Consider the following 27,103-nt stretch of genomic DNA (forward strand, 5'->3'; position numbering starts at 1 on the left):
CTTTTACATCCTGTATACATTGCTTGTTTCATTAGTAGTTTCCTTCTTGTCCTTCATTTAGTTAGTTGCTTTAGTCCTTTTTGTATGTATTAGCTGCATCTTTTCTCTTTCAGAGCCTGGTCAGTCAGTTGGTGTTGAAATTAAAAGAGGAGAAGATTGAAAGATTGAGACCTGTGTTGTTGATATGAACTACCTGTGACTTTGCTAAATTAAGGAAGCATTCTGAATCTCTTAAAAAGCAAAAACCAAAAAAAACATCTGAGATCAGAGTATGCATGTCAGGTCTATAGATACAGGTCTCAGTTGTTTTGAAACATGAGATTAGCTTTTTGTAACTACCTGATGATAATTTATGAGCTTTTGCACATCCGTTTTTCAGTAATAAAAAAGCTCCATTTATTATACTTAAATTTCTTATGTCTTTAAAGCAAGACCTGTCTTTATGATAACTGTTCTGCTGCTTGTACGGTCGCTGTGTGCCAGACTGGTAAGATTAGAATTTAAGACTAGTAAAGCTCATTTATAAGCTAATTTACAAAGCTGCTTCTCTTCACTAAAATTCCGGGTCATTCTTTCTCTCTGCAGTAAACCAACGGAGGGTTTGGAGGATTGAGGTCTGTACGTTTGTCTGTGAACAGTCTGTACTTATGTAGCATTAAGGAATCATTCTAAGTCAGTCTATTATGGTCTGGTTATTGTAGCTGAAATTCAGTAATAGGGTTGTTAAACTCCATGGATTCAGAAACAGCAAAATGTCCCCCCTGTAAACTAGCAGTGCTTTAAAAGGGATAAATGTATGGGGTAGGTGTAGGGGAAGTCTTTCTGTTTGAGATAGGGAAGACAAAAAACACAACATTTTAGCCTTTGGGACTTTATTTTTCTCAGCAGGTTAGAAGATTAGTTTGGGGTGAGATAGCAAAGAGGGAGAGCTCTTCGAAGGGGTGGAACTTCAGTAAATCAAATGACAACTAGAGGAGCTGAGAATATAAGGGGGTGAAGCTGGTACATGCTTTGGCATAGGGAAAATGTTAGGTCATCACTTTATGTTGATTCCAATCCAGTTTTCCTATGAAATATTTATTGAGCAAGACATTTGTGATAACTTTGTAAGAGTTGTCAACACCAGAAAAAAAAAAAAAAAAAGAAGAAAAAAAGATCAGTTTAGTTTGCAAAGGTCTTCTAATTTATATTCACCCCTAGGATTTTTCTAGCCCCCCAGATTTCTTAGTCAAATAGAGTGGGAAGCAATGTAATCATTTGCTTTCAGAGGGAAGAAGGGGACTTGATTTTTAAGGTTTCAAAGTGCCTGTGCCTGAAACAGAACTGTTTTAGCACATTTTAATAAAGTAGGTATTAGCAGAGGAGCACGTCTAGGATATTCATGGTGGTTAGCTCTTCTGGGACATGGATTTAATAAAAGTATAAGGTTCAGTATTTGTGTTTTAGAATGGTGGTAGATTCCCTGTATTTTGAGTACTGTATGTGTTTGTGTAGGGATTTTTACTTATTCTTACGAAATCTGACATTCAGTAATGAAAGTGTTTTATACAAAGCTCAAGCTTTGACCCAGGCCAATGTTTGAGGAAATTAGATCCAGCCACAGCACTTCCAAAGTCATATTAGACAAGCGAAAGCAGTCTAGCTTCTACCATTGTTGAAATGGCACATGCACAGTGTCTTCTTGCCATCTCCAGCCACGTACACCTGCTAGTGCCCCTACATCAGCTCTAGTGTTCATTTGACCCCTATCAGTTCAATAAATCAGTGGAAAACCAGCCTACAGTCCTCTTTGTTCAATATTAGTCCCTCAATTGCAATACAAACTCCATCAGTCAGTGATGATGACACTCGGAGATTTACTGGGCTGTTTGGAAGAGCCTCCACACAAATGCTGATAGGAGACCAAACACTAGGCTTCTGCAGTGACCAGCATTCAACTGGAAGTATTTTAATTGTTCCCAAGTTTCATTTTGAACCACAGTAAATTGAAAATATTGTGATCTTAAGAGGTTTTAGATGTGCACATAGTTCAGGATGCTGCACAACTGTGTTATCTCTCCTGATTTTAGAAGCCACTGTTAAGTTTATTTTAAAATACAAACAACTGATGTATACACGTGGGGATTTAGCCTGTCAGAATACCTAAGCCACAGGCATTTTTTCAGTTCACAGTTGTTGAAATACGTTCTGGGTTCAGAATGATCAGAAAAGGGAAGAGATGCTGGTCAGTATGTAATACAAAAATTACATCAAAAGCTTTTTTTCTCCTAAGATACTAAATATTTCTGGCATATACAAATGGGAAGATAAATGTCGTGAATTATTTCCTGATTATGTAGTGTTTTGAATATGATTTAATTGACTGGATGTTGTCAGTTTTTCCACAGGGTGAAAGTTTGTATGCAACTTCATGATCTTGAAATGCTTTCAGGAGGGGTGTTGCATCTAATACGTCTGTGTAGATTTAAGGCTACCCCGGGCCCTTTAAGTTGCCTTTCTTTCTATGTTGGCATGTACTAAGTTCTGAAAGTCATAGTTTGTAATGAAAAAAAACACACCTACATTGATTAATTTATTACATTTATCAATTTACCAAGGTGATTAACTATTTGACTTTGATGTGTACATATAGCTTCTGTGCTCCCAGAACACTGGGATAATCTGCCACTGTGTACAGTATATCAACCTTTTTTTTTTTTTTTTTTTTTTTTTTTTTCTGAAAAGGTTTAAAGGGATTTCCAATAGTCATTAGTTGCAGCTGTGGCTCAGAATTTCTGACCTTGAATTACTGCCTTCAGTGTATCTAAACTCTCTTACTCTTGTGTAATAGCTAGGATTTGATATATTGTTTTTCTCTAGGTCAGGAGGAAGGAAGGAAGTGTTTTTCTGGACTTGACCTCAATAAGTATATTGGTAAACTGTACAGAGTAACTTTTACAATGCTTTCAGTTGCAGACTTATCTGGGGAAGCTAACACAAAATATTTGAAAAAAATGGGCTTAGTCACAAGAGAGCTCAATGGGTTGTGATTTAGCTAGGAATTGCTGTTGAAAAATGTGAAGAAAATGGATATATAAATCCATAATTCCACATATCTACATTTTCTATATGTCCTATTGTCAGTTTGACTCACGTTTTATGTTTTATGCCACTTTGACTACTGTTCCAGTAAATCTTTGTGTTAGTACGATTTGTTTCCTTCGGCAGTTCATCTTTCGAGGGATATGAAGGATGTAGTTATACTATGTATGTTAAAACCTGTGCTATTTTTTTATTTATTATTATTTTTTTATTCCAGTTATCTAGAAAAGTATGAAAAAGTCCATCATTTTGGGGAGGAGGATGATGAGGTACAACCAGGCAATCCAAAGCCACAACTTCCCATTGGTGCAATTCCATCTTCCTATAACTACCAGCAACACAGTGTGTCAGGTAAATTTTTGAGGAAAAAAGTTTTGATTTTTTTCCATACATATATTGGAACAAGCCACAGTGTATAAATAAGTTCACAATAATATTAAAACCATCAAGTCTATAGGTCACTCAAATTGTGAATTTAATACTTCAGAAGCCTTTCCATTGTGAGCCAAAATAAAATCAATATGAGTATCCATAAGCTAGTGCACTTCTTTCCAAATGTTTCTTTCTAATTAGCAGGGCTCAAAAGTTACTGTGCTTGAAGCAAGGTACCTTGAAAATTTATAGATTTTGTTTCCATCATATCAATCATTTCTCTGCAAAGCCAAATATCTGAGTTGAGCATATGATTAATTAAGCTTTAAAATCTGAGGAACAAAGCTTATGCATAAGAAGCCAGAATCAACCCCATTGTAATTTACAGACCAAAGTATCAATCTTGAAAAGAACCAATAAACACATCGGAATCTCGCGGACTCTGTGGAAGGGATGTATAATTTGTTGTGTAGAAAGTGACTCCAAGTGATATCCTGCTTTAATTAAACTTTGCATTTTCAAAGCTTTTCTTTGGAAGAACATATTGCAGTTTTGCATTCTGGAGATGTTGAAGGAATTAATATCTAACTAGAAAGGTACACAGCTAGGTAGAATGTGTTCAACATTTTGGCCAAAGACAAATGGAAAAATAAATTGAATACTGTAAAAGCAATACCTTATTAATAAACTAATTTAAGAATAACCATTCATAATAACATTGCACAATATATAGTTTGAATATTAATTAGTTTAGCTGTGAAAACATTGTTTTAATTATTTTTTTCTTATTTAGATTACCTTCGTCAAAGCTATGGGCTGTCTATGGACTTTAATTCACCAAATGACTATAATAAATTGGTGCTTTCACTGTTATCTGGACTCCCAAATGAAGTGGATTTTGCAATTAATGTATGTACTCTTCTTTCAAATGAAAGCAAGCATGTCATGCAGCTTGAAAAGGACCCTAAAATCATCACATTACTGCTTGCTAATGCTGGGGTGTTTGATGACAGTAAGTATGTGACAACATTTTTGCAACAGAGTCAATACCTGTTTGTTGCATCTTTTACAATTCTTAATAACCAAAATGTTTGTAATTTATTGCACTGTAACATACCAGTATCTAGTTTTCATTTTTACCTCTTCCACAATTATTGTTTATATCAAACTTGGAACATTACAAATAACTTCTCAGGTGATTTAAAGCAGTGTTATTTAACATTTTAATGAAAATTAAGAATTAGTTTTGTAGTGGTACAGTTAAATTGCTCAAGTTGCTCAGATTTATAGCAATGGATTTCCATTTTTTTGTAGTGTGTTACTGCTTTCTTCTAAATTCATAGGAACATAATGTTTTTTCATAATTCTTTTCTAATGGCAATCACAAATTAAAAAGGGCAGTCTGTAAACTGACCCAGTAAGATCTTATCCTGGCACTTCGCATTTAACTGTAGTGAAATCCAGAAAACAAAACACAAGGGATAAGAGATACTTGATGTGTTAGCACTTCAGCTTTTAAAAAGAGTCTATTCCATCAAAATACTTTACTAAGTGAAATAAATTCTTCTGTTTGAGCTGTTCAGTGTGGCCTCCATGCCAAGGTGTTCCTTATTAATTACTTGTCTGTCTTTCTGTCAAGAAGAGGGGAAGGAAAAAAAAAAAAAAAAAAGAAGGTAACCCTAAGCCATCCTAAAACTCATAAAAGCATAGCTCCTATCTCATGGTGAGGAAGAGGAATTATTTACTGGTTTTATGTACTGGTTTTTTTTTTTTTTTTTTTTGAGTTTTACAATAAGAAATAGCTGAAATGAACATTTTTAGCTAAATATGTTTGTCTGCTACTACAGATGATCATATGTATTTGTTAAGTGTAAATCTGCTTTGCATGTGTAAGCACAAACATAGTATGGTATGTCAGAGTTTCTGTTTTAAAATTCTGGGCAAGAATCTATTCTAGATATTGTACACTGTTTTTATATTGTTTTAATGAACTTTTTACATAATGATTTGTAGCCCCCCTCCCTCTCAATATTGCATCAGTGTCTTCTGACTTCTCACTTACGTTTGTGACTTGTGCCCATGCCCTTCAGTTATGATTAGATATTGATCATTTAGGATCTGCATCTACCCCAGTCACAGGAACTTTCAAAGAAAAATATTTGAAGGGAAGCTAAACTGAAGCATAGCCCACCACAGTAGTAATTCCAAGGATGCTTGCTTTCTAAATTTTTTGTTTGCCATCACTCACCATTCCTTTGATGGCATCCTTTTATGGATTTAGAAATTTGTAAATAGTTAAATTTGTGTTATTTCATGATCTTTTGGACATTGCAAAAGTAGATGGCCTTTTTTCAAGTTCTTAAATTGGACTCAGAGCACAGGCTTGTTCATAGCTGGCCCCTATTTGTATTTCTTACATTGAGAAATAGTTGAGTGACAATAGTGACAAGAGGAGTGACAAGCATGTAATGGGCTTGCTCTTTTCTTTCTCTGGGGAAAACTTCATTTTTATCTTACTCGATACCTCTAGAGATTACATCTTCTGGATAAATCCAGAGAGTGTCCTAGCAGCATTAGGAAGATGAATTAAGACAAACTGGGAAAAGAAGAGGGGAATGCTTACCTATTTTTGCAGCACGGATTTTAATTTTTTAATTTGAAATACTTACGTGCTTTTGTGCTATAAATAAAAAGGTAAATTGTCAAGTTTGGTGATTAAATAAAATTTGTAATTAGCAAACTAAGTATGAAAATACTGTCATGATAATTTCAGGTGTAAATAAATGATAGCTGATTAATTTTATTTAAATTTAATGTGTGTTTTAGATTTGGCTTGTCTATAATTAAGGTGTTATCATTGTTAGTAATAATATTTATAATGCAGTGTTTCTAGGTAACAAGAAAAATGTTTTCAGCTCCTCCCCTCCCCACCTGCCCCAAGTAGTTTGAGATGGCAATTACATTGTGTGCACTAGGACAGTCCCAGGGGTCTGAGGAGTGTCTAGTATCTACAATTTGAAATGCTGCATAAGTCTTGGTTTGGGTTCTGTAAGAGTTGAAAGCTGATGTAGTCTTGGAAATCAGATTTTTTGCATTTTGCTCAAAACAGTAAAACGTTGTGAACCAAAATATTTAAGTGTAACTTCACCTGTCATTAGTTCATTACAGAACTATTGCAAGACAAAGCTTAGTTTTAGATAGACCAAATCTTATCTTTGCTGCTTTTAAGCAGCAGTGATTAGAAAAGCTATGGTGGTGGCTCCATCAAAAATCCATGAACATTCATTACACTTCCTTCTTAAATATTGACTTTCAGTTGAGTGCTGTCAAACTATCACTGCTACTCTTCTGTTTTTTGGAAAACATTAATGGGATTTCGCTTAACTATTAAGGCAGTGTTTGCACATGGAAACTAGTTGCTGACGTGGGGTTGAAAATTGAGTGGTCATCTTGTCTCCTTGAAAAGAGCTCTGGAAAAGTTTCCCATAGTTTTTCATTTAATAATATTTATTTATAGTGTTCCCAAACCTTATAGACTAGTAATTCTCTATTTAAACCAGAAAATTCCAGTAGTAGTTAATTAAATTACTAAAGAAATTTTAGCAGGATTATACAATTTAGTGCAGGATTCTTTTAAAGAAAAGGAGGCACTGGAATAGTCTGTAGTGTTGTTGAATCTTTTATTTGGTTTGTGGATTAGTAAAAAGTTAAAATGTCCATTTATTTTTTACTGAATTCTGCTTTTTATGCTTAAAGCTTTAGGATCATTTTCTGCTGTATTTGGAGAAGAATGGAAGGAGAAAACTGATAGAGATTTTGTTAAGGTAATTTTAAAAATATTAAATTATTTTGAACTGGATATGGCGGGTGTCAAATCCTTTAAAAAGAAGAAAAATGAAGATATACTAGCATGGGTATCTTGAATTGCTCAGTCATTTTCCTTTTGTTTAAATATAGTAGGACATTAAATCACAGCTATCATAAAATGTTTGGATAATCAGGAAGGTAAGTATTTAGAAAAGATAGGTGTGGGCAAATGGATAAAGAGATTCCACATTTCTTTTTATAAAGAAAACTAGTACGTGAAATGGAAAGGAAAGCCTTAGCAGGAGAAAAGAATGGTGATCTTTCAATTAAAAAACAAAAAAACAAAAAACAACCACAAACATGCTGGATTATGAAAGTCAGGACCATGCCAGAAGAAGCATAGGGCAAATTTCATTAAGTTAGAAATGTGAGTTTGTTTCAGGTGTTTTTTTTTTTTTTTTTTTTTTAATTCACAAGGCTTTTTTATCTTCCCACTAGAGGGCATGATGTACTCTATTAGTAGTGAAATGAGGTAAAAAAATATAAGAGAAGTCGCTTTGTGTAAATGCTTCCTCCTTACTCTAGATGAGCATTTTGAGGTGAATGAGAGTCCAAAATGTACTGTTACCTGAAGGAGGTCTCACATTTTTGCTCTAATGTACAGCAACTTCCATAAATAGAATTTCGGGTGAAAATGTATGAGGCTGAAATAGAGGGAAGCTAGATTAGAATGTATGTTGCTAATTTATGTTTTTTATTAAGTGAAAAGGCGAGCTGATGAGTCCCTTAAAAACTGATAGCCGGTTTTCTGCTCAGTTTCTAAATGTTCTCACACATTGAAATGTCTTGCCAGTATATAAAGATACATTAGTTAGGATATATTATTAATAAGATTGTTATTATAGGGATGGTTTTTTTTAGGAGCTCTTTCCATTTGACTTTTGTTTTCTTTTTTATGTAACATGATTTTGGGACAAGTTGGGCAATTGTAGTGTTAGTGATAAATGATAAATATTGTTGAAATGTCAATATATAGATCACCTAAAGATAATTTCCTAAGTAAAGTTAACAACAAAAAAAAGGTAAACTCTCATTTTGCTAGTATATAAACTTGTAAACATGGTTCAGGTGTACTGAGGGTAAGTTTAAAAAATAATTCTTGATAATATATTACCTTTTCCAGTGGGCAGTATGTCCAGAGTACTATAGATTGTGTGGGGTTTTGTAAGCACTTAACACTTCTGCTTTATCTTCATCCAAAACTGTCACAGACTGTTGCTGATCTAGAGCAGCAACAAGTACCATGTTTAGATCTATAAACATTTAAAATTGCCCAGAATTCTAATTCATTATATGTTCATTAATTATATAAACTTAAGTTATTGTGATAGATAAGGACAGATGGTTCTGATAAATGTTTTTAAGCAAGTGTGAAGCAGAACTACTGTAGCTGCAGTAAGGTTTACTAATAAGAGTCTTGGATACCTGCCAGGCTCTATTTTTGGGCCCTACAACACACATAGTACCACTCTGTAGTGAAATACCGCTGAAAGCATGTCAGAAACTTAACACCACATCTAAAAATAACTCTTAATGCCAAGAATTCAGATTTTTCAGAACATCTTACTTAAAGCGTTTGTTTGACCCTCCTACTGGAAGTCATTTATTTTGTATTGCAGCTGTGACTGTATCAAAACAGAGGAAGCATTATGGGAGCTTCCTGACGTAGAATGGAGATACGTGGCTGGCAGGGTACACATGGTTATATCTGTCATTTAAATCGGGTTTTACAGCGTTAATATTAATAGAATGGCTATTGAGTGTGTTGTGCTCCCTCCGTTCACTGTTCACATTATCTTTTAAAAATTCTACTTGGTTTGTTTTTATTTTACTGCCAGTTGTTTGTTCAGTTTCCTAAGGTTATCATTCCAGTCTGTTCCTCTGCTATAGTGGCAGCAGATTAGATGTTTTTATAAAGATGAAAATAGAAAAGAGTTTTTAAACAGAAGAAAAGAAGTGCAGAATTATGAGCCTAAAGAGATAGTCAGAGATAGTGTACTGATGGCATGAACATAGAAATGGTGGAGATTAATAACAGGAAAGAGCAATTTCTTAAATCTACAAATTCTAAGCTAATAGGAATTGAGTTGATAGAAATTCTGGAGTTTGTAACCATTACCCTCAGACACTAGTTGATGTGTTTTTTGTTTTTTTTTTTTCATTTGTTGGAGTTTTGGTTGGTTGATGGGTTTTTGGCAGGGAAGTATTAGAAATCTTGAAGCTGTTTTGAAAATGATTCTCAGAGTTAAATTCAGGATTCAAGGAAGAAAAATAAATTTGGGTTCTTGATAATTAAATATTGATTTAAGTGTTAGTATGTCAATTTTATGCAAAAAATACTGAACCCTTGCTAATCTTTGTTAGCTGAAAATAGCTTTCAAATGCAATAGACAAAATATAAATGGTCAATGAGGGATGTTCAGAACATTTGATGTTTCATCTATATGCCTACATTTACTGAATCAACTTTTTTTCCAAGCTCTTTCTTCTGCTTATTAAAACACATGACCATAAACTTGGAACTTCTGGATTTTATAGAGGCAGCTAGTTTCTGTATTTTAATATCTTTATAAATATAATCGGGGTTATTTCAGAATTCTGTGTTTATACTAAAAATTGTCCAAGTTTTTATTTAACATTTGCTTAAAATTAACTTGATTTAATTTTTGGTCTCTTAATCGTATTAGTATTTTTAAACTACAGTTCAAAAAAGAAAGATGGGCATATATTTTTTTCATTATTTTTTTCTCATTCTTTTACTACATTTTAGTTCACTCTGAGTAGTACAGTATCATTACCATTTCTCCCACCTTTAGCTATCTAAGTCATTACTGTTGGCTATTTGGTATTCAGGCAACTCTTTTAGTTCTCTATTCACGTATCATAAAGAATTTTTCAAGTGTTTCAGCACCCATAGTTTGATTTTTATATTCTGCTCTCCTCCAGTTTTGACTTAAAATCATTTTACTTTACATATCCTCTCTTTCTGAAGAACTCTGGTACTGCTTATTTCTGATATTGCCTTCATTTAGCTGAATTACTTCTCCATTGTCATCTAACTATATATATTACTAGTATATTTTCACTTTGATCCTAAATGTGATATTTTTTAGTCTGTCTTCTGCATATTTTGTGCAATGGTTAACTACAGCAGGTTTCCTTTAGATTTTGTCCATCTTTTTTCCTTAGTCAGCATTGATCAGGCATTTTAGGAGCAAGTAGAAATCTCTGTGTGTTAAACAGTTTTATCACTGCTGCTCTATTTTCTCTTTTCTAAGCGTACCTACTTCACTTTCCAGAATTCACTGTAAGCCAAGATCATTTTTCGTAAAGCTTCATAAATGGTTAACAGTACCATGATTTTTTATAACAACCTTCTGGTTTGGTAATGTCGTATCCACAAAGAAAGAGGCTTAAATCTTTGGTTTCATCCTTTCACACCGCTAACGTTCCAGTTGAAGGCGATGATGAATAGCAGTGTATTTATTTTGCACCAAACTTGGAGAGAATCAGGTTTTGTTTCTTTGTGTGTTTGTTTTGCCAATCCTCACCACATAAGTTTTCTAATCTTCTTTTGCACTTTCCATTATTCATAGTGCTTGATACTTTCTCGCTTTGTACAGTGCTTCCCTCTAAACGAAATCAAATATCTTTACTAATCAGTGAACATGAATGCATACTTAATCTCTGTTCCATTAGCTGTCAAAATCTGAGTATCATTTTAATTATGCCTGCTGTTTTCCCTTATAGCTATGTTAATTTCTTGCGTTCTTCCTTTCTGAGTTTTCCTGCAAATAGGCTTAAATCTGTAGTTACTCAAAATGACAGGATGTCCTTCCTTCAGTTCTCTGACTTCTTGGTGCCTCCTCCGGCTGTGGAATTCCAAAGTCCATGCTTATGCAATTTCTGTCCTTTCTTTATTGCTTTGCATAACGCCTTTCTTTCTTTCTTTCTTTCTTTCTTTCTTTCTTTCTTTCTTTCTTTCTTTCTTTCTTTCTTTCTTTCTTTCTTTCTTTCTTTCTTTCTTTCTTTCTTGTGTTAAATCAGTTTGGTGTCCAACTCTCTTTTCTTTGTGTAAGTTTAATATTCATTTACTGTGTATTTATTCTTTGAGTCTGTCTCACATAATGTGTAGGGAGAGGTCCTTAGAAATTTACATGCCTAAAATACTTTTCAAATGTCACTTTCATGTCTCATGGTGATCCATCAAGCTGTCAAGCTCAGACTTGGCTCCACTTGCACTCATATTTTTCTTGGACAATAAGTAGTCATGATCGTTGCGCAGTACATGATTTGTGAACTCAGACATCCATTGTTTTTTACAGACAGTAATTTGGTCAATCTGATTTTCAGTGAATTATGTATAATCCTGTGTACCTTTTTCCAGAGGAACTTTTCTGTTGTCAGTAATCAGATCGTGCATGTGAATCAAGTTCTTTAACCCTCGTCCATTATCTCTTAACATCTAGATGTCACATAGTCAAGTGTTACTTGTTTGAGTCCAAGTTTTAGCTTTATGTTACAGTTATCAGTATTATACGATGACCTAAAACATTTATATAGGGATAACTGTTGATAAAGAGCTTCAATTTTTCTTCCTTCCTGTTCATTTCTGTTGATAAGTGGTATCAAAGTGCAGCTATCCACACCTTTTTGTAGGGAAGTAATAACTGCATGTGATGCTTGTTTTCTTGCTTCCCTGTTGTTTTTCAAAGGAATGCTCAGGTTGATCTAATCCATCTTTTTCCACACTTGACTTTTCTTTAGGAAAATAAAAATAGTGGCATGTTTTGCCTTGTTCTTTTCTCACAGATGGATCTCAAATGTATGTAGGTTAATTTTGTTTTCTACTTTGCCGAATTATTTTCTGCCTCAAAATTCTTGGCTTGTTGAACAAAAGATGTAGCTTAACATTTCCTGAGGTTGTTTGGTTTGGTTTTGACCTCCCCTAAGAACTAGGGGTGTGAGTCTATGTGAATATGGACCAATATTCATGTCTTTGTATTAAACAGTGCGAGAAGTGAGTATTCTGGTCCAGAGACAGAATGGTTCTAGAAGCATGAATGAACTTACTGCTGACCTTCTGATTGTGAAAGCATTTCTCTGAATACTCCAAGTCATCCACAAGGCTGTTGAGGTTGTGCTAGAGTGGCTGAATCAGTTTAATTCTTTTCCATGTCCTCTGTTAAAACATGCTTTGCTACATTTTTTTTGGATGAGTGAGTAGGCTGAAGAGAGTATGGTCTGTCACAGGTTACCTGCTTGGACATCTGGTTTGAATCTGTATGTTCTCAGCTTCTTCCTTGTTCTGGTGTATGAAGAGTCTGGAAGGATTTCCTAACAGGTTTTTGTTCTGTGAGGCACCGTGCTCTTTCTACTCCATCTTTCTCCTGAGTTAGCTGATTATGTACTAGCTAAGTATGAAACTGCAGCTTCCTCTGAACATCACAGCTACCTCTGCTAGGACTCAAGTGACACCACTGAAACTCTTGCAGAATGCTTGAAATCTTAAAATCTGCAAAGTGATCACAGGAAGTTTGACTTACTGCTGCAGAAGACGTCTCACAGGTGCTGAAACACCCCTGATTGGGGTGGCTTTGGGAATGTAAGCAAGCCTACGGGTTTTAGTGAGCAAAAGGCCCTGGCACACTTCTGCAGGTAAAGAAAGCAGTGTTTTCAGTGAGTGATCATCCACAGTGATAGCGTATGTAGAAATAAGCACAAAAGAGAAATATATAATACAACTTTGCTCCTTCTGAAGTTGTGTTGTCTGTATGTTCGTGCCCAGTCCTGCAGATTCTCTTCCTTAAAGAGGCCTTCCAGATCCCCAGGACTTGGAGTAACTGAGTCCCTGGGGGCACACATGCTATCCCGGTGTGCTTCGCCTACCTAACAGCACTTGTGTATGGGTAATCCTGAGGCAAAAGCACTCTCTTGTTTGAGCAGTTAGTATTTTATGCTCACAGCAAGACTACGTAATGAAACAATTTGAATAATAATAGTTACATAAGGAAACTTTCTTTGGTGCCTTGGAACCTCTCATTTTAACTGGCAGAAAGAAGCCATGTTCTGTTCTTTTCTGAAAAAGATGATCTTACCCTACCTGACACCTACAATTGTTTGTCAGACTGCTGCTTATGAAAGGGGAGAGTTCCTCAGTTGGTCTAGCAACTAGGGTGGGTCTGTTTATTTTGTGTGAGGCGAGATGTGTGCTCTTCCAGCAATGTGTTTCTGTCCTCATCTTTAGCCATAGGACTTCGAGGCTTTATCTTCAGCAGTATCTGTTGTGTTTTTGTCTGGAAAAAAAAAAAAAATCAAATCGTCATTTTCCACCCTTTTGAGAACATGCCTTCTAGATGGAAAAAATTAGCTCCTTTGAGACTTTTTATTGCCAGAGGTTTTTAAATATTTCACTTTGGACTGTAAGCTGAAATACTAAGAGGCAGAAAGTGGGTTATTGGAGGGTTCAGCTAGCAAAATGTGATCCTGCTGTTTTACCATTTAACATTTTTAACCTTGCGCTGTGATTGACTTTGTCCTCTTCCAAAGAGGTTCAGGTTAAAGATGAAGACGTTAAGTATCTCTGCTCAATATTGATGTAAAAATAATAATAATAATAAATCCTTAATTGATTAAACAGCTAATCCTTAAAAGCTTGTAAGGTTTTTCTTTTAAGTAGCAGTGAAATATGAAGGATTATTATCTTCATTCCTTTTCCAAGAGGAAACACCCTAAAGGAAAGTGTATATTTACCAGTAATATATTTTATATGCCCTTTAAATCATGACTGAAACCTCTTCCCTAAATGCTATAGTTTCCTTCTTTAAAAGGAAAAGCAGCTCAAAATGCAGTACATTCTGGAACTTTATCTCCATTCCTTGGTCTTTTGTAGGGTCTTGATTGTAGCCTCAGTATTAACTAGAAAAATCTGTTTATCACAAACAGTAGGAGGCTAGATTTTTATCTGGCTGTTCTTGTCTTGGCTAAAATGAGGTAATAATCCTTTCTGTGCAAGTCAGCCTCTTTACTAAACAGCACTTGGATGTCATTTAGCAGCATTGCAGTGAAAAATAAAATTCTTTTCCTTCCAATTTAGAAAATCTGTAGTATTATATTTTTCAAGAAAATAATAGTGTCAAGCTTGGTATGAATGCTGTAATTTAGTAATTACATTTGCATAGCAAAATTTCTCCTGCTGTTCAGCTGGTTGTACCATCCTTCCCTTTTTATCAAGATTTATTTGTGCTTTTATTCAGTGTTCATAGCCAGAAGAGTAGCTCTATTTCTTTAGTGAGTCAAAGAAGTGTATACATTAGTGAAATGAAAGTTTACATTTTTATTCTGATGTATACATTAGAATATATTATATATTTTAGATCTTTAGTATACATTACAGTGTATATTTTTCTTAGCTTGCAAACCTTTGATTCCTTGATTGATAGTTAATTTCACCAGGCCAAGCAATGTAACCATTTACAGATCAGGCCATATATTTGTAAAGTAATTTGAATTCTAGTCTGCTGAAGCTTTCTGGTTTGCGTTTATTTATAAAGGTTTTTGGTAGCAGTAGTTATTGCTTCTCTCTGTTCATTGATTTAAGGTGATGTGGAAAGCATTTTAGAAGCTTTAGAAAGTCTCTCCAAATAGAAACCTTAACTGCTGGACTTCTGGCAGGAGCTAAGGTCTACTGAAACTGAGAGGAGTCATCTGCCTTACGAGTTCACTGCTTGTAGGAAGTGAAAGAAAATGAGCTCTGCTTTTTCCAACTTGCTGGATTTGTAATGGTTTGTGGAAGAACATGCATGTAGTTTCAGTATGTGTTTCAGTAACATAGATCAAGGGTACCGTTGGTTCATCACGAAAGCATATTTCTGGTACTTGTGAAAGGAAGAGCTTCCTCATGAGAAGTACTGAACACCTTGCGTATCATTCCCTGAGTGAAAAGTTTTGATACTATTACATAAGACTGGGGGCACTAGGATACTTTTTAACAATAAGCTTTTTCCTATTGAAAAGTATTTTAAAGTAATAACAATAATAATAAAAATAACTAATTCAAGAAATATAATCCCCTAAAAATTAAGTGTATTTCTGATTTTTTTCTTCAGTTCTGGAAGGATATTGTTGAGGATATTGAAGTACGTGACCTAATTTCTGACAGAAGCAAATCTCAAGGTGAGAAATCTTGACTAAACTTAATACAGACATGTTTGTAAATACAGCAAAGGAAGGACTAAAATATCTGTTTATTTACCTTGTAGAAATTCCATCAGAAGATTGGATTTGGGAATCCTTATTTCATCCACCTCGCAAATTGGGCATTAATGATATCGAAGGGCAGCGGGTTCTTCAGATCGCAGTGATTTTACGTAATCTTTCTTTTGAAGAGGGAAATGTTAAACTCTTGGCAGCTAATCGTACTTGTCTTCGGTTCCTGCTACTCTCTGCTCACAGTCATTTTATTTCTCTACGGCAGTTGGGGCTTGACACGCTGGGAAATATTGCAGCAGAGGTAATGTGCTTCAAAACAGAATAATTAAAATATCATTTGATAAAGGCATTACTTTAATGTTAATTAAATGAATTACTTTTCCTTGATCGTTGGATGAAGCAGTAAATAAATCATTCTCTGAATTTGTAAATAGCATTTTGAAAGCAAGTATTCAAGGCCAAAAGTAAAACACAGGCTGTATGTGTTAGTTTGCTTAAATAGATTCACATGGAGAAGGCTGGTTACGTGGGGACATACAGGATATTCATACTGCATAATTTTCAGTTCTGCAGATGGAAGGAGGGAGCTAGCTCAATTCTGCAGACTATACATGAGCTTGCTCTCCTCATACTTCCTTTAGTTATAATTTCAAAACAGAACATTTGAAAAAAGGGGGTGGCAGAGGGTTTTATGCCACGCTGAGCAGGCACCACTATGGTGCTGGGTATTCTGCCTGAATCATGAGACATCTTTTTCTTTTCCAAGAGATTTGAATGTAATGTACTGTTCACGTTGCCATATCATTGTGCAGATAAATTGTGCAGAATTTACAGGGAGTTATGTTCAGATATTCCTTTTATTTTTAAATATAACAGGTACAGTTAAATTAAATGGTTAGATACCAGAGTATGAGACTTGAAGTATTGGTCCACTGCTGAGTGTCTGAAGAAGTTTGTGTTTTCATTTACTGCGTATCCAACTTCTCTTGAACAAGAAAGAATGTTACCTGCTACAAAGTCTGAGAGCTCTGATAGAGAAGCACAAGTGGATAGAAGTAGGATGAACAACTGTGGTAGACTTTGGGAAGGAATGCTTGTTCCTACTCGAGTTCTGTTCTTTGGTGGATGCTAAAATATATTTGAGTATGCTGCATGGAAATAAAGTTATTTTCCTTATTCTGAGAAAAAATGTAAATTAGACTGCTACTTCAGAGTAGAAGAGGAAGAGGGGGCTAAAAATGCTAGCTAAAATAAAAAAACAACCTCACAGGGTTCTGTTTTTGTGAACGCAAGTGCCATTTAGCTATGCTCCATTTAACCACTTCTGAATCTTACGTTTTGATGTACATATTTAAGGATTTGAACTGTTGCCACTATATGCATAGTGTTAGTCATATTTTTTTTTTCTCTTTTCCTATCAGCTTCTTTTGGATCCTGTTGATTTCAAAACTACTCATCTAATGTTTCACACTGTTACAAAATGCCTCATGTCAAGGGATAGATTTTTAAAAATGAGAGGTAAGATCTCAAGCTATTCTTGTTGCTGTATTGGAATTGAAATTATTGCTGTTAAACTATTTCGTTTTTTTGTTTTTTTTTTTTTTTTTTGCAGGCATGGAAATCTTGGCAAATCTTTGTAAGGCTGAAGATAATGGTGTTTTAATTTGTGAATATGTGGATCAAGAATCCTACAAAGAGATCATATGTCATCTCACGCTGCCAGATGTGCTGCTTGTAATCTCAGCACTTGAGGTGCTATACATGCTCACAGAAATGGGAGAAGTGGCCTGCACAAAGATTTCTAAAGTAGAGAAGAGCATAGGTAAGGCAGAAGCAAGACAAAATCTGCTACTCTCACCTATATAGGAAAAAGGACTTCAGAACGTGTTGTGTTCAGTGGTTGAAAATGTGGCTTGCGTGTGTGTGTGTGTGCGCACACAGCTCAGGGATAGATATTGCAGTAGTAAATTTTACTATAACAACTCTGTGTCTGCAAGAAACTGATGATAGTAGTAACTATGGAAGCTAAAATTATTTCAAAATATTTTTATGTCAGTAAGAAATTGTGTAAAATCTACGGAAGCATGCGGAGGCTTGTTTTCTTTCAACACATGACAATTTTAAAGCAAATCAACATGTCCCAGCTGCATTCATTTGTCTTGTCCTAATGTCACTGTCGATTTTGCATTTAATACTTTAGATACATTAGTATGTCTGGTTTCTATGGACATCCAGATGTTTGGACCTGATGCGCTTACTGCTGTAAAACTCATTGAACATCAGTGTGTTAACCAGCAAGGAGTACCTGATGTCAGACCACCAGTAATGGATCATGGTTCTTCACAGGCCCATGCAGCAGGTGTCCCAGGTTAGTATCACTATGAGAGAAAATACTCTTCTACAGAGTTTCCTATGTGGCATGCATGATTTCTGTCTTTTGTAGGTTTTGTAGGTTTCTGGTTGATTTACATAAATAAGTATAGCATTATATATGGTGTATGTGCGTGTATTATGTATAAGGTGTGTATAATTCTATACTTATTATATATATATATAATATAAAATATATATGTGTGTGTATGTACATACACACACACATGGAGATATATATATATGTTATTGTTCTGGTTTTTACCCTGATGGGCAGCTAAGCTCTACTTCAACTCCTCCCCTTCAAAGAAAGAGGTGGAGAAAAAAAGAGTGGAAAGAGCTCATGGATTGAGATAAGGACAGGGAGATTGCTTACTGGTTGCCATCATGGGCAAACCAGACTCAACATTGGGAGTATATACCTCACGTGCATGCAGGATTGAACAAAGCTATTAATTCTGTGGAAAACGGAGGAAGAATCAACGTGAGAGATACTAACATTCATGGTCAGTGTTTCTGGAATGGGTTCAGATACCTTGGTGGAAGTGAATGGAAAAGAGTGTGACTAAGAAGATGAACAAAAATGAATGGAAGGAACCAGTGTGACATTGTAACAAAGTTCTTTACTTTAAACTTGTTTCAACTTAGGAGTTGGAAAGTAACTGTGTATTTGTGCCTGTTCTTGTGGAGTATCCTGTCACTCTTAAATCATATTCAATATTCTATCCTTCTTAGAGTTAGCACATGGATCATGAATCTGGAAGCTGTTCTTCACTAAGTGCTTGCTTCACGATTGCACTTCAGTGGTTTCCCTGGCCTTGGCCTGCCCTGCTTTGTTTTGGTAAACTGGTGCAAATCTGTAGTCTTAGTGCACCTCTGTGACTTATCTTAGTTGGCAATATCCAGCTTACAAGCATAGGAGACACTGTACCAGTGATAGTCATGGCTTTGAAAATCATTTGCTTCATTCAACAAATATGTTTTTTTTTCCTTCCCCACAGCCTCTAGAGCAGCACCACATGTTGCTCCACCACCAGGAATAGTAGAAATAGACAGCGAGAAATTTGCGTGTCAGTGGTAAGTGCACAGCTCTATTCAAATACTTAAATGAAGAAGAAAAACTATTTATGTGTCACAGATTTCCCTAGCTTGTTTCTATTCACTGTTAGACTATTTTTTTCTGGAAAGTATAAAGTAAAACCATTCTGTCATTGCTTTGAAGTACCATGAAAGAAAAAACTCAACGAGAATGTTCACTATTGGACAGATGATGCTTGAAATTAGTTGTTTTCTCTCTTTGAATATAATTTAATTTAATTTTAACTCCTGCATTGATTTTATTTATTTTTTTTAAGTTGTCAGGCAGCATTGTCTGTTTCATGAGTGTTTTTATCAGGTAATGTGTCACCATATTACCGCACCAATATAGAAGTAATCCTCAAATTATGAAGCTAGACCCTGCAAAACTCTCATGTGACGATTGTAAATCCCAAGCATGTTAAGGAATATTCAAGCCTCCCCTCCAAATTCTTTTGCTTTCACCTAACACTGTTGTTGATTACCTGCCAGATAGTGAGAAAAAATAACTGTTCTGCTGGTGGTTCTTACATGGGCTGAGAGCGATCTGTTCACATTCTAAGTATTTGTATTAATCAGTTCTTGATGGCCCTTTCCACTTGTGCTGCTTGACACCTCACACGTCCATCTTAGCCATCAGACAAGAGCCTTCAAAATGAAGTGGCTACGATTTGTTAAAGCTTAGTGTTTCTAGTTCATGATGTAGTTTTACTCATTTTTCCAGCGAAGTATCAATTGGATGGGAGAAACATTTAAGATTTTTGTTGCTCAACTGATGTTGCTCAACTGATGTTGTTTGCACTCTGTGAAGTATTATTATATACTGCTGATAGAATGAGATATTTCATGTTTAGATACTTAAACAGGGATACCTGGCATTGGGATCAACCACACTTCACCTTAGCCATCTACAAGTTGGTCTCTAAGCAAAGCTGTTTTTCTAGGCTGCCCTTTAATTAATGGAGGGGGAGATTCTCCCACAGTTAAATTAGTTGCCTTCACCTGCCTAATTTCTGACACGATGAGAGATTACCTTCTGGTGCCACCTTTTCTCTATTAACTATAGAAAGCACTATACATCTAGCTTTCAGTAGTAAAGTCTTAGGCAAGCACTCTAATAAAATGTAAAGTAAAAATTTCAGCTGTTAAAATAAGTGTGGATAGGTACCATTCTGTAACTGTGCAATACCATCAAACGACGAAAGATAATGAAGCAGACGATACGGAATAATATCAGAAGATTTGGAAGGTCGTCATTGTTTCTGAATCCATGTACAGTGTGCTTCTACAGCTGTCAGTGATGATTTTGTATTCAATTTTCTTCCAGTTAGTCTTAGTTAGGTATGAATTAGTGAATACTAAAAATTAACATCTAAAGATTCTCATTAAATACTGACTGTGCTGCCTCCTCTCCCCCCCCCCCAAAAAAAAAAACCAAAACAAACAACAACAACAACAAAAAGAAATACATGTTGTTGTTGTTTTTTAATTCAAATCCAGAGCAGAGAACTAGCCCCTTCCAAACATTTAATCAATGCTGATATGGATTGTCTTACATTCATGCAAATTTTCATGGTGTGTTTTGGTATGGTATTACTAGAATGACTAAAAGAAACTGGAAGTGAATAAGTTATAATGGTAGCGTTTTGGAAAGTTACTGCCTCTTGGAAGCAACAGAAAGAAAACATGTCTAAGCTGACCTTCCTGGATATATTATAAGCCAGCTTAGCCTGGGTAGGAGTCTTCTTGTAAAGCTAAGTGTGAGTGACAGTGAAGCGCTAATCGCAGTTCCCGTTGCACCTCTCTAAGTCCTGACCTCCTGTTTGCTGCTTGTACCAGTGACAGTGTGTCAGCCTGATGCCACATATCCAGCTGGACAGTCATTTGTCTGATACGCCGGGTCTAATTAGTACCTAGGCTTTCTGTTACACAATGGGGTCTCAATTTTTTGTAATAAAATTATAACTAAACTGCAGGAGAAATGGCAGTATACTTGCACTTTTCTGAATATGAGACGGCCCAGTTTAAAGACTAAATCCTTCACTCTTTAAACATTTAGCTCTACGGGGAGTCTGGGACTCTACAAAGGAGAATGCAGTGCAGCTTTCCAAAGGGTTAGCACTGTATAGTAAATACTGACAAGTTTAAATGTATTTTTGTTCCATTTGAGCCTATATTCTGGTATCGGTATTCGAGCATTGTGTGGAGAGTTGTTACTTTTCTCCATTTACTGTTGGGGGTGAACTGTTCACGTGCTTCTGGACTGGAATAATGGAGCTCAAAGAAATAAAATTAATGAGATAGAAACTGCTGCCTTCTCTCATGGTTTCCTAGTTGGGAATTGGATGGTCTCTGTGTTTGTAAAGATGCCGTAGGAGACACAAATACCTTCCTTCCATGGAAACTGAACATTAGGCAGAACAGGCTGTACAAGGGTTTTGTGATGCCTACTTAGAGTGTGACTGCTGGCATGAGTGTTTGTGTTCATATGTGTGTATGAGAGAGTTCCAGTCCCCTCTCTCCTGCCTTTCCATCTCTGTCGTAATCATAGCTTGATGTGTTACTCTAGCTCTGTTTTTTTCTTGTATTTTAAATTACAACTACATTTGCAGATCTAAGATACCGTTTTTGACACAAATGTTGAGTAGATTACTGATAGAGATTCTTGGTGAAGAATTAGCTAGCATTCAGTCTATCTTTTGATAAAGTAGAGTCATAAAGAAGTAAGCGTAGAGCTCGTGGTGGTGAGAAGTCACCAAACAATGTGTTTGTTGTTTCTGTATATACAATAAAAAAGGCATGTGTAGGGACTGTTCAACTTATTGTCTATGTAAGTAAAATGTTTATTATAAAACTGTGTGTGTAGCCTAGAAGTCCTATGTGTCAGATCATAAGCAGTGAGAAATAAAAAGTATGAAACATACATTTGACAAGACAGTATTTTGAAATGCCATTTCCCATGTTGTCATAAGATCTCTAAATTCTCAGATACAGACAGAAGTGTTCTAATGGCTGTGCTGTCTCTATGTTTTGCTTCATGGTCTATTTTTTCATCTTCAGGTTGAATGCACATTTTGAGGTGTATCTTGATTGCTCAGTCTCTCGAGCAGAAATGTACTCTGAATACCTCTCTACCTGTAGTAAATTAGCTCGAGGTGGAATCCTGACATCAACTGGATTTTATAAATGTCTGCGGTAAGACAAAAATTTACGCAACCATAAAGAAACAATTGTACGTTCTCAGTACTAACATGTAGCTTTCGATTTCTTTGAGGAAAAAAATCCACTGAGTTAAGTTTGAAAGCCATGCAGTTTTGGAATTTTAATTGAAACTCATTTGTAGTTTAATTGATTTGATTTCAGTCTATTTCAGGATCTTTAGCAGAGTTACTTCTATAGCATTCTAGTTACTTCTATAGCCTTCTTACTTCTTTCCCAGGTAGTTTTGGAGGTATTGTAGTTTTTACTCAGCTCATTCAAAATTGTGGCCAAAGCCAGGTTGGCCTGTTAGTTCTCAGTGACTGAATACTTCAAAGCTCCTGGAGAATTCTGCTATATTGCAATGATGCAGGCAGTAGCACATTTACTGTGCACATAAGAGTAATGTTGAATATTAAAATGAAAGCATGGTAAGAGGACTGAAGTACTGTGTTTACTAACATAGATTTACGTTGTGTTTGGCAGAACTGTCTTTCCAAATCATACAGTGAAGAGAGTAGAAGATCCAAATAACAATGGTCAAGCACATATACATGTGGTAGGAGTGAAAAGGAGAGCTATACCACTTCCCATTCAGATGTACTATCAGCAGCAACCAACTTCGTCTACCCCAGTCGTTCGGGTCGATTCAATTCCTGATGTGTCGTCTTCTCCTTCGCCAGCAGGTTTTTTAATTACTTAAATAAAAAGTATTTTGCATTGATTCTTAAGTGACAGTAAAAAAAAAAAAAATGTTACTGAAACTATTTTGCAAGTGCTAGAACTAGGGACAATGTGGTTTTATTCATTGCATTCATTTTATTCAGTAGCGTTCTGAATAGTATTACTGTATGTGTTTGCATGCTATCTAATATTTGGCATGTGACCCATAAGCTTGTCAGCAGACAAACCATTGTTGCTGCATCATTAATTCAGACACAATATGGCTTTATATAGAATTATAAATTCAGGCCTTGGGGTTTTACAAATTCCTTATGTTCGTGTTTTGAACTAATTTTTGCTTTCAAACTTTCACCTTGTTTATTTCAATAGGAATCCCACATGGGCCACAAAGCGTAGGAAATCATTATCAGAGGACCCCTATTAACCAGTCTTCAACTTTGACAGCAACACAGATGTCTTTTCCAATTCAAGGTGTTCATACTGTGGCACAGACTGTTTCTAGAATTCCACAAAACCCTGTTCATGCACAGCAGCAAAATGCTACAATGACTGTTATACAGAATAAAGGTCCAATACCCTGTGAAGTAGTGAAGGCCACAGTAATACAGAGCTCTGTCCCCCAGTCTGGGGTTCCTGTTACTATTGCTGTGGGAGGAGCACAAGCTTCTAATCAAAATCACAGCAGTACAGGACCACAGCCATCTGTTGCTGTTGTTGGTTCTCAGACGTTGCTTCACCACCAACCTGTAATTCAACAACAGTCTCCACTGCACGCAGTGGTACCAGGACAGATACCTTCAGGCACTCCTGTTACAGTAATTCAACAAGCTGTACCTCAGGGTCATATATTTGGCAGAGTACAAAACATACCAGCATGCAGTTCAGCAGTTTCACAGGGTCAACAGCTAATCACCACATCATCGCAACCCGGGCAGACGTCATCTCAGTCATCTTCTACTGGTAACCAGCAGCAAGACACGGTCATCATAGCGCCACAGCAGTACGTCACCACCTCTGCTTCTAACATCGTTTCTGCCACCACCGTTCAGAATTTCCAAGTAGCAGCTGGGCAGGTGGTCACAATTGCAGGCGTCCAGAACCCACCCACCTCTAGGGTGGGCTTTCAGAACATCGCACCAAAGCCATCCCAGCAAGGTCCACCCAACGTACAGCAGCCCATGCAGTCGCAGCAGCAGCCGCAGCCACCACCATCCCAGCAAAGCGTAGTGATTGTAAGCCAGCCAGCTCAGCAAGGTCAAACGTACGCACCAGCCATTCACCAAATAGTGCTTGCTAACCCAGCTTCCATTCCTGCTGGTCAAACTGTCCAGTTGACTGGACAGCCAAGCATTACTCCATCTTCTTCACCATCCCCAGGCCCGGTCACAAATAATCAAGTCCCCACAGTTATGTCATCTTCGTGTACCACTTCTCAGTCACAAGGACCCCCTCCTACCGTCAGCCAGATGCTTTCTGTAAAGAGGCAGCAGCAGCAGCAACACTCACCAGCATCGTCACAGCAGCAGGTACAACAGCCGATACAAATGCAAGTTCAGTCCCAACAAGCTAACGCAGGAGTTGGCCAGCCTAACTCTGGTGAATCCAGTCTGATAAAACAACTGCTTCTTCCGAAAAGAGGCCCCTCCACTCCAGGGGGGAAGCTTATACTCCCAGCTCCGCAGATTCCTCCACCTAACAATGCAAGAGCTCCGAGCCCTCAGGTGGTCTATCAGATGGCCAATAACCAAGCACCGGGTTACGGAGTACAAGGACAGTCCTCAGCTCAGCAGCTGCTAGTTGGACAACAAAATGTTCAGCTGGTCCAGGGTGCAATCCCGCCCCAAGGGGCAGTGCAAACAGTACCCATTTCTAATTTACAGATATTGCCAGGTCAGTTGATCTCAAACAGCCCAGCAACGATTTTCCAAGGGACTACTGGCAACCAGGTTACGATAACAGTTGTGCCAAATACGAGTTTTGCTACTGCAACTGTGAGTCAGGGAAACGCAACTCAAATCATCGCTCCAGCAGGCATTGCAGTGAGTGGAACGCAGACAGGAGTTGGGCTCCAGGTGCAAACGCTTCCAGCTACTCAAGCACCTTCAGCTGGACAATCACCGTGTACTGCTGCTCCCCCGTTCAAAGGTGATAAAATAATTTGCCAAAAGGAGGAAGAAGCAAAGGAAGCAACAGGTTTACACATTCACGAACGTAAAATTGAAGTTATGGAGAATCCTTCCTGCCGAAGAGGAGCTGCAAACACCAGCAATGGGGATGCAAAAGAAAATGAAATGCAGGTGGGAAGTCTTTTAAATGGGAGAAAGTATAGTGACTCCAGTCTACCTCCTTCTAACTCAGGGAAAACTCAGAATGAGGCCAATCAGTGCTCACAAGTCAGTAATGGGCCGTCATTAGAAATGGGTGAGAACGGAGCTCCTGGAAAGCAGAACTTTGAACAAATGGACACGCAGGAAATTAAAAGTGATTTGAAGAAGCCCCTAGTTAATGGAATCTGTGATTTTGATAAAGGAGATGGTTCTCATTTGAGCAAAAACATTCCAAATCACAAAACTTCCAATCATGTAGGAAATGGTGAGATATCTTCAGTGGAACAACAAGGGAATTTGGATGCCACGCAGCAAGATACTGCCAAAGGTGATCAAGGGGAGAGAATTTCTAATGGGCCTGTATTAACTTTGAGTAGTTCACCTGTTGTAAGCGGTACACAGGAGGCTGCAAAACTGTTAACCCAGCAACTTAGTGGTACCAACACTGATTTACCTAATGGACCTCTAGCTTCAAGTTTGAATTCAGATGTGCCTCAGCAACGCCCAAGTGTAGTTGTCTCACCACAATCTACAGCCTCTGTTATACAGGGGCATCAAATCATAGCAGTTCCACACTCAGGACCTAGAGTGTCCCAGTCTACCCTGTCATCCGAAGTTCGGTCTACTAATGGCACAGCAGAATGCAAAACTGTAAAGAGGCCAGCAGAGGATAATGACAGGGAAACTGTTCCAGGAATTCCAAATAAAGTAGGAGTTAGAATTGTTACAATCAGTGACCCCAACAATGCTGGTTGCAGTGCCACTATGGTTGCTGTGCCAGCTGGAGCGGATCCAAGCACTGTAGCGAAAGTAGCAATAGAAAGTGCTGTTCAACAAAAGCAGCAGCATCCAACCACGTATATACAAAGCATGGTCACACAGGTATGTTGCAGCGTACTTTTTACGTTTATTCCAACTCTGACTGTGAAATAATATGTTTCAAAATGTAAACTCTGTATCTGTTGCACAGTATTTAAAATATTCACAAAACGATGGTTTGCGTTCTTGCACAGACTGAAGTCCTAATAGCTTGCATACTTTGTTGATGTCATTGACAGTAGTGGTATGTCAAATAGCCTGTAGCTTCAAAACATGCAGTAAGGAAAGAACTTCTGTTCATTGATTTCTTCCTTAAAGGATTTACTGTTCTGAAAACAAAAATGAGTTGTTGTACAGTCTTGTAAGAACGTCAGTATTGTTCTGCATCTTATTCTTGGTCCTTACTGCTTATGGGGGAGCAAAGATGTGTTTTGCAAGGTAGTTAACCACTGCAGCTGCATCTGGCCTGCTGAAACGAGCGCTTAAACTTGTGTTTAAAGGTGATCTTGAAAGGCTGGCTTCAGAAATTCACTATGGTCAGGAGCAAGTATTGTTTCGCAAATGTGTCAGAATATACATTTGTTTATTACAAAATAATTCCAATGTTCATTTTATTGATGCAAGTATTCTTTGGCTTTTTTATTCTGTTTGAAAAACTTTGGCGAGGGCCATTTTTGACTGTAACTTTAAAAAAAAAAAACACAACACATTTTAAAGTAGTTTCTTCCTAAGACTGTACTAGAAATGTGCTATGTCCATCATTTTCATGAGTATTACTGCAAATAATCAAGTTTCAGATTATTCCAGTCTCAGGATTTTATTTTGGCTTTGTACATGGACATAAAGTCCCTATCCAAAAAACCCTTCCTAACCTGAATAAGAGCAAAAAGAATGGAATATGAGGTGTGACAGTCACCGGATTCTGCCAGACTGCAGAGAGAGGAAATTCTGACTGTATGTTTGTGCTTTTTGACCTTGAGGCACAACCCTTCTTTCATTTATTTTCCTTTTCTGTTCAGTTGGTTTGGGTTTGTTTTTGAAGGCATAGGGAGTATAGGCCTTCTAGATGGAAACAGAGCTGCAGCTTAAACTCGACA

General features: G+C 36.8%; 1 protein-coding gene across 1 annotated transcript in view; it reads left to right on the forward strand.

Annotated features, from left to right (window-relative positions):
- Nucleotides 1-27,103, forward strand: part of ARID2 (AT-rich interaction domain 2) — a 103,310-nt gene that overhangs the window by 54,369 nt on the left and 21,838 nt on the right. Inside the window, exons 5-16 of the mRNA XM_032187423.1 lie at nt 3,299-3,432; nt 4,247-4,465; nt 7,210-7,277; nt 15,429-15,495; nt 15,582-15,832; nt 16,953-17,049; nt 17,144-17,353; nt 17,732-17,899; nt 18,903-18,978; nt 22,039-22,173; nt 22,663-22,862; nt 23,230-26,069. Of these exons, the coding sequence (XP_032043314.1) occupies nt 3,299-3,432; nt 4,247-4,465; nt 7,210-7,277; nt 15,429-15,495; nt 15,582-15,832; nt 16,953-17,049; nt 17,144-17,353; nt 17,732-17,899; nt 18,903-18,978; nt 22,039-22,173; nt 22,663-22,862; nt 23,230-26,069 (4,465 nt within the window). The remainder of the gene's footprint in view (nt 1-3,298; nt 3,433-4,246; nt 4,466-7,209; nt 7,278-15,428; nt 15,496-15,581; nt 15,833-16,952; nt 17,050-17,143; nt 17,354-17,731; nt 17,900-18,902; nt 18,979-22,038; nt 22,174-22,662; nt 22,863-23,229; nt 26,070-27,103) is intronic.

This window comes from Aythya fuligula, chromosome 1, assembly GCF_009819795.1.
Source record: "Aythya fuligula isolate bAytFul2 chromosome 1, bAytFul2.pri, whole genome shotgun sequence".
In the NCBI taxonomy this organism is placed as follows: Eukaryota; Metazoa; Chordata; class Aves; order Anseriformes; family Anatidae; genus Aythya; species Aythya fuligula.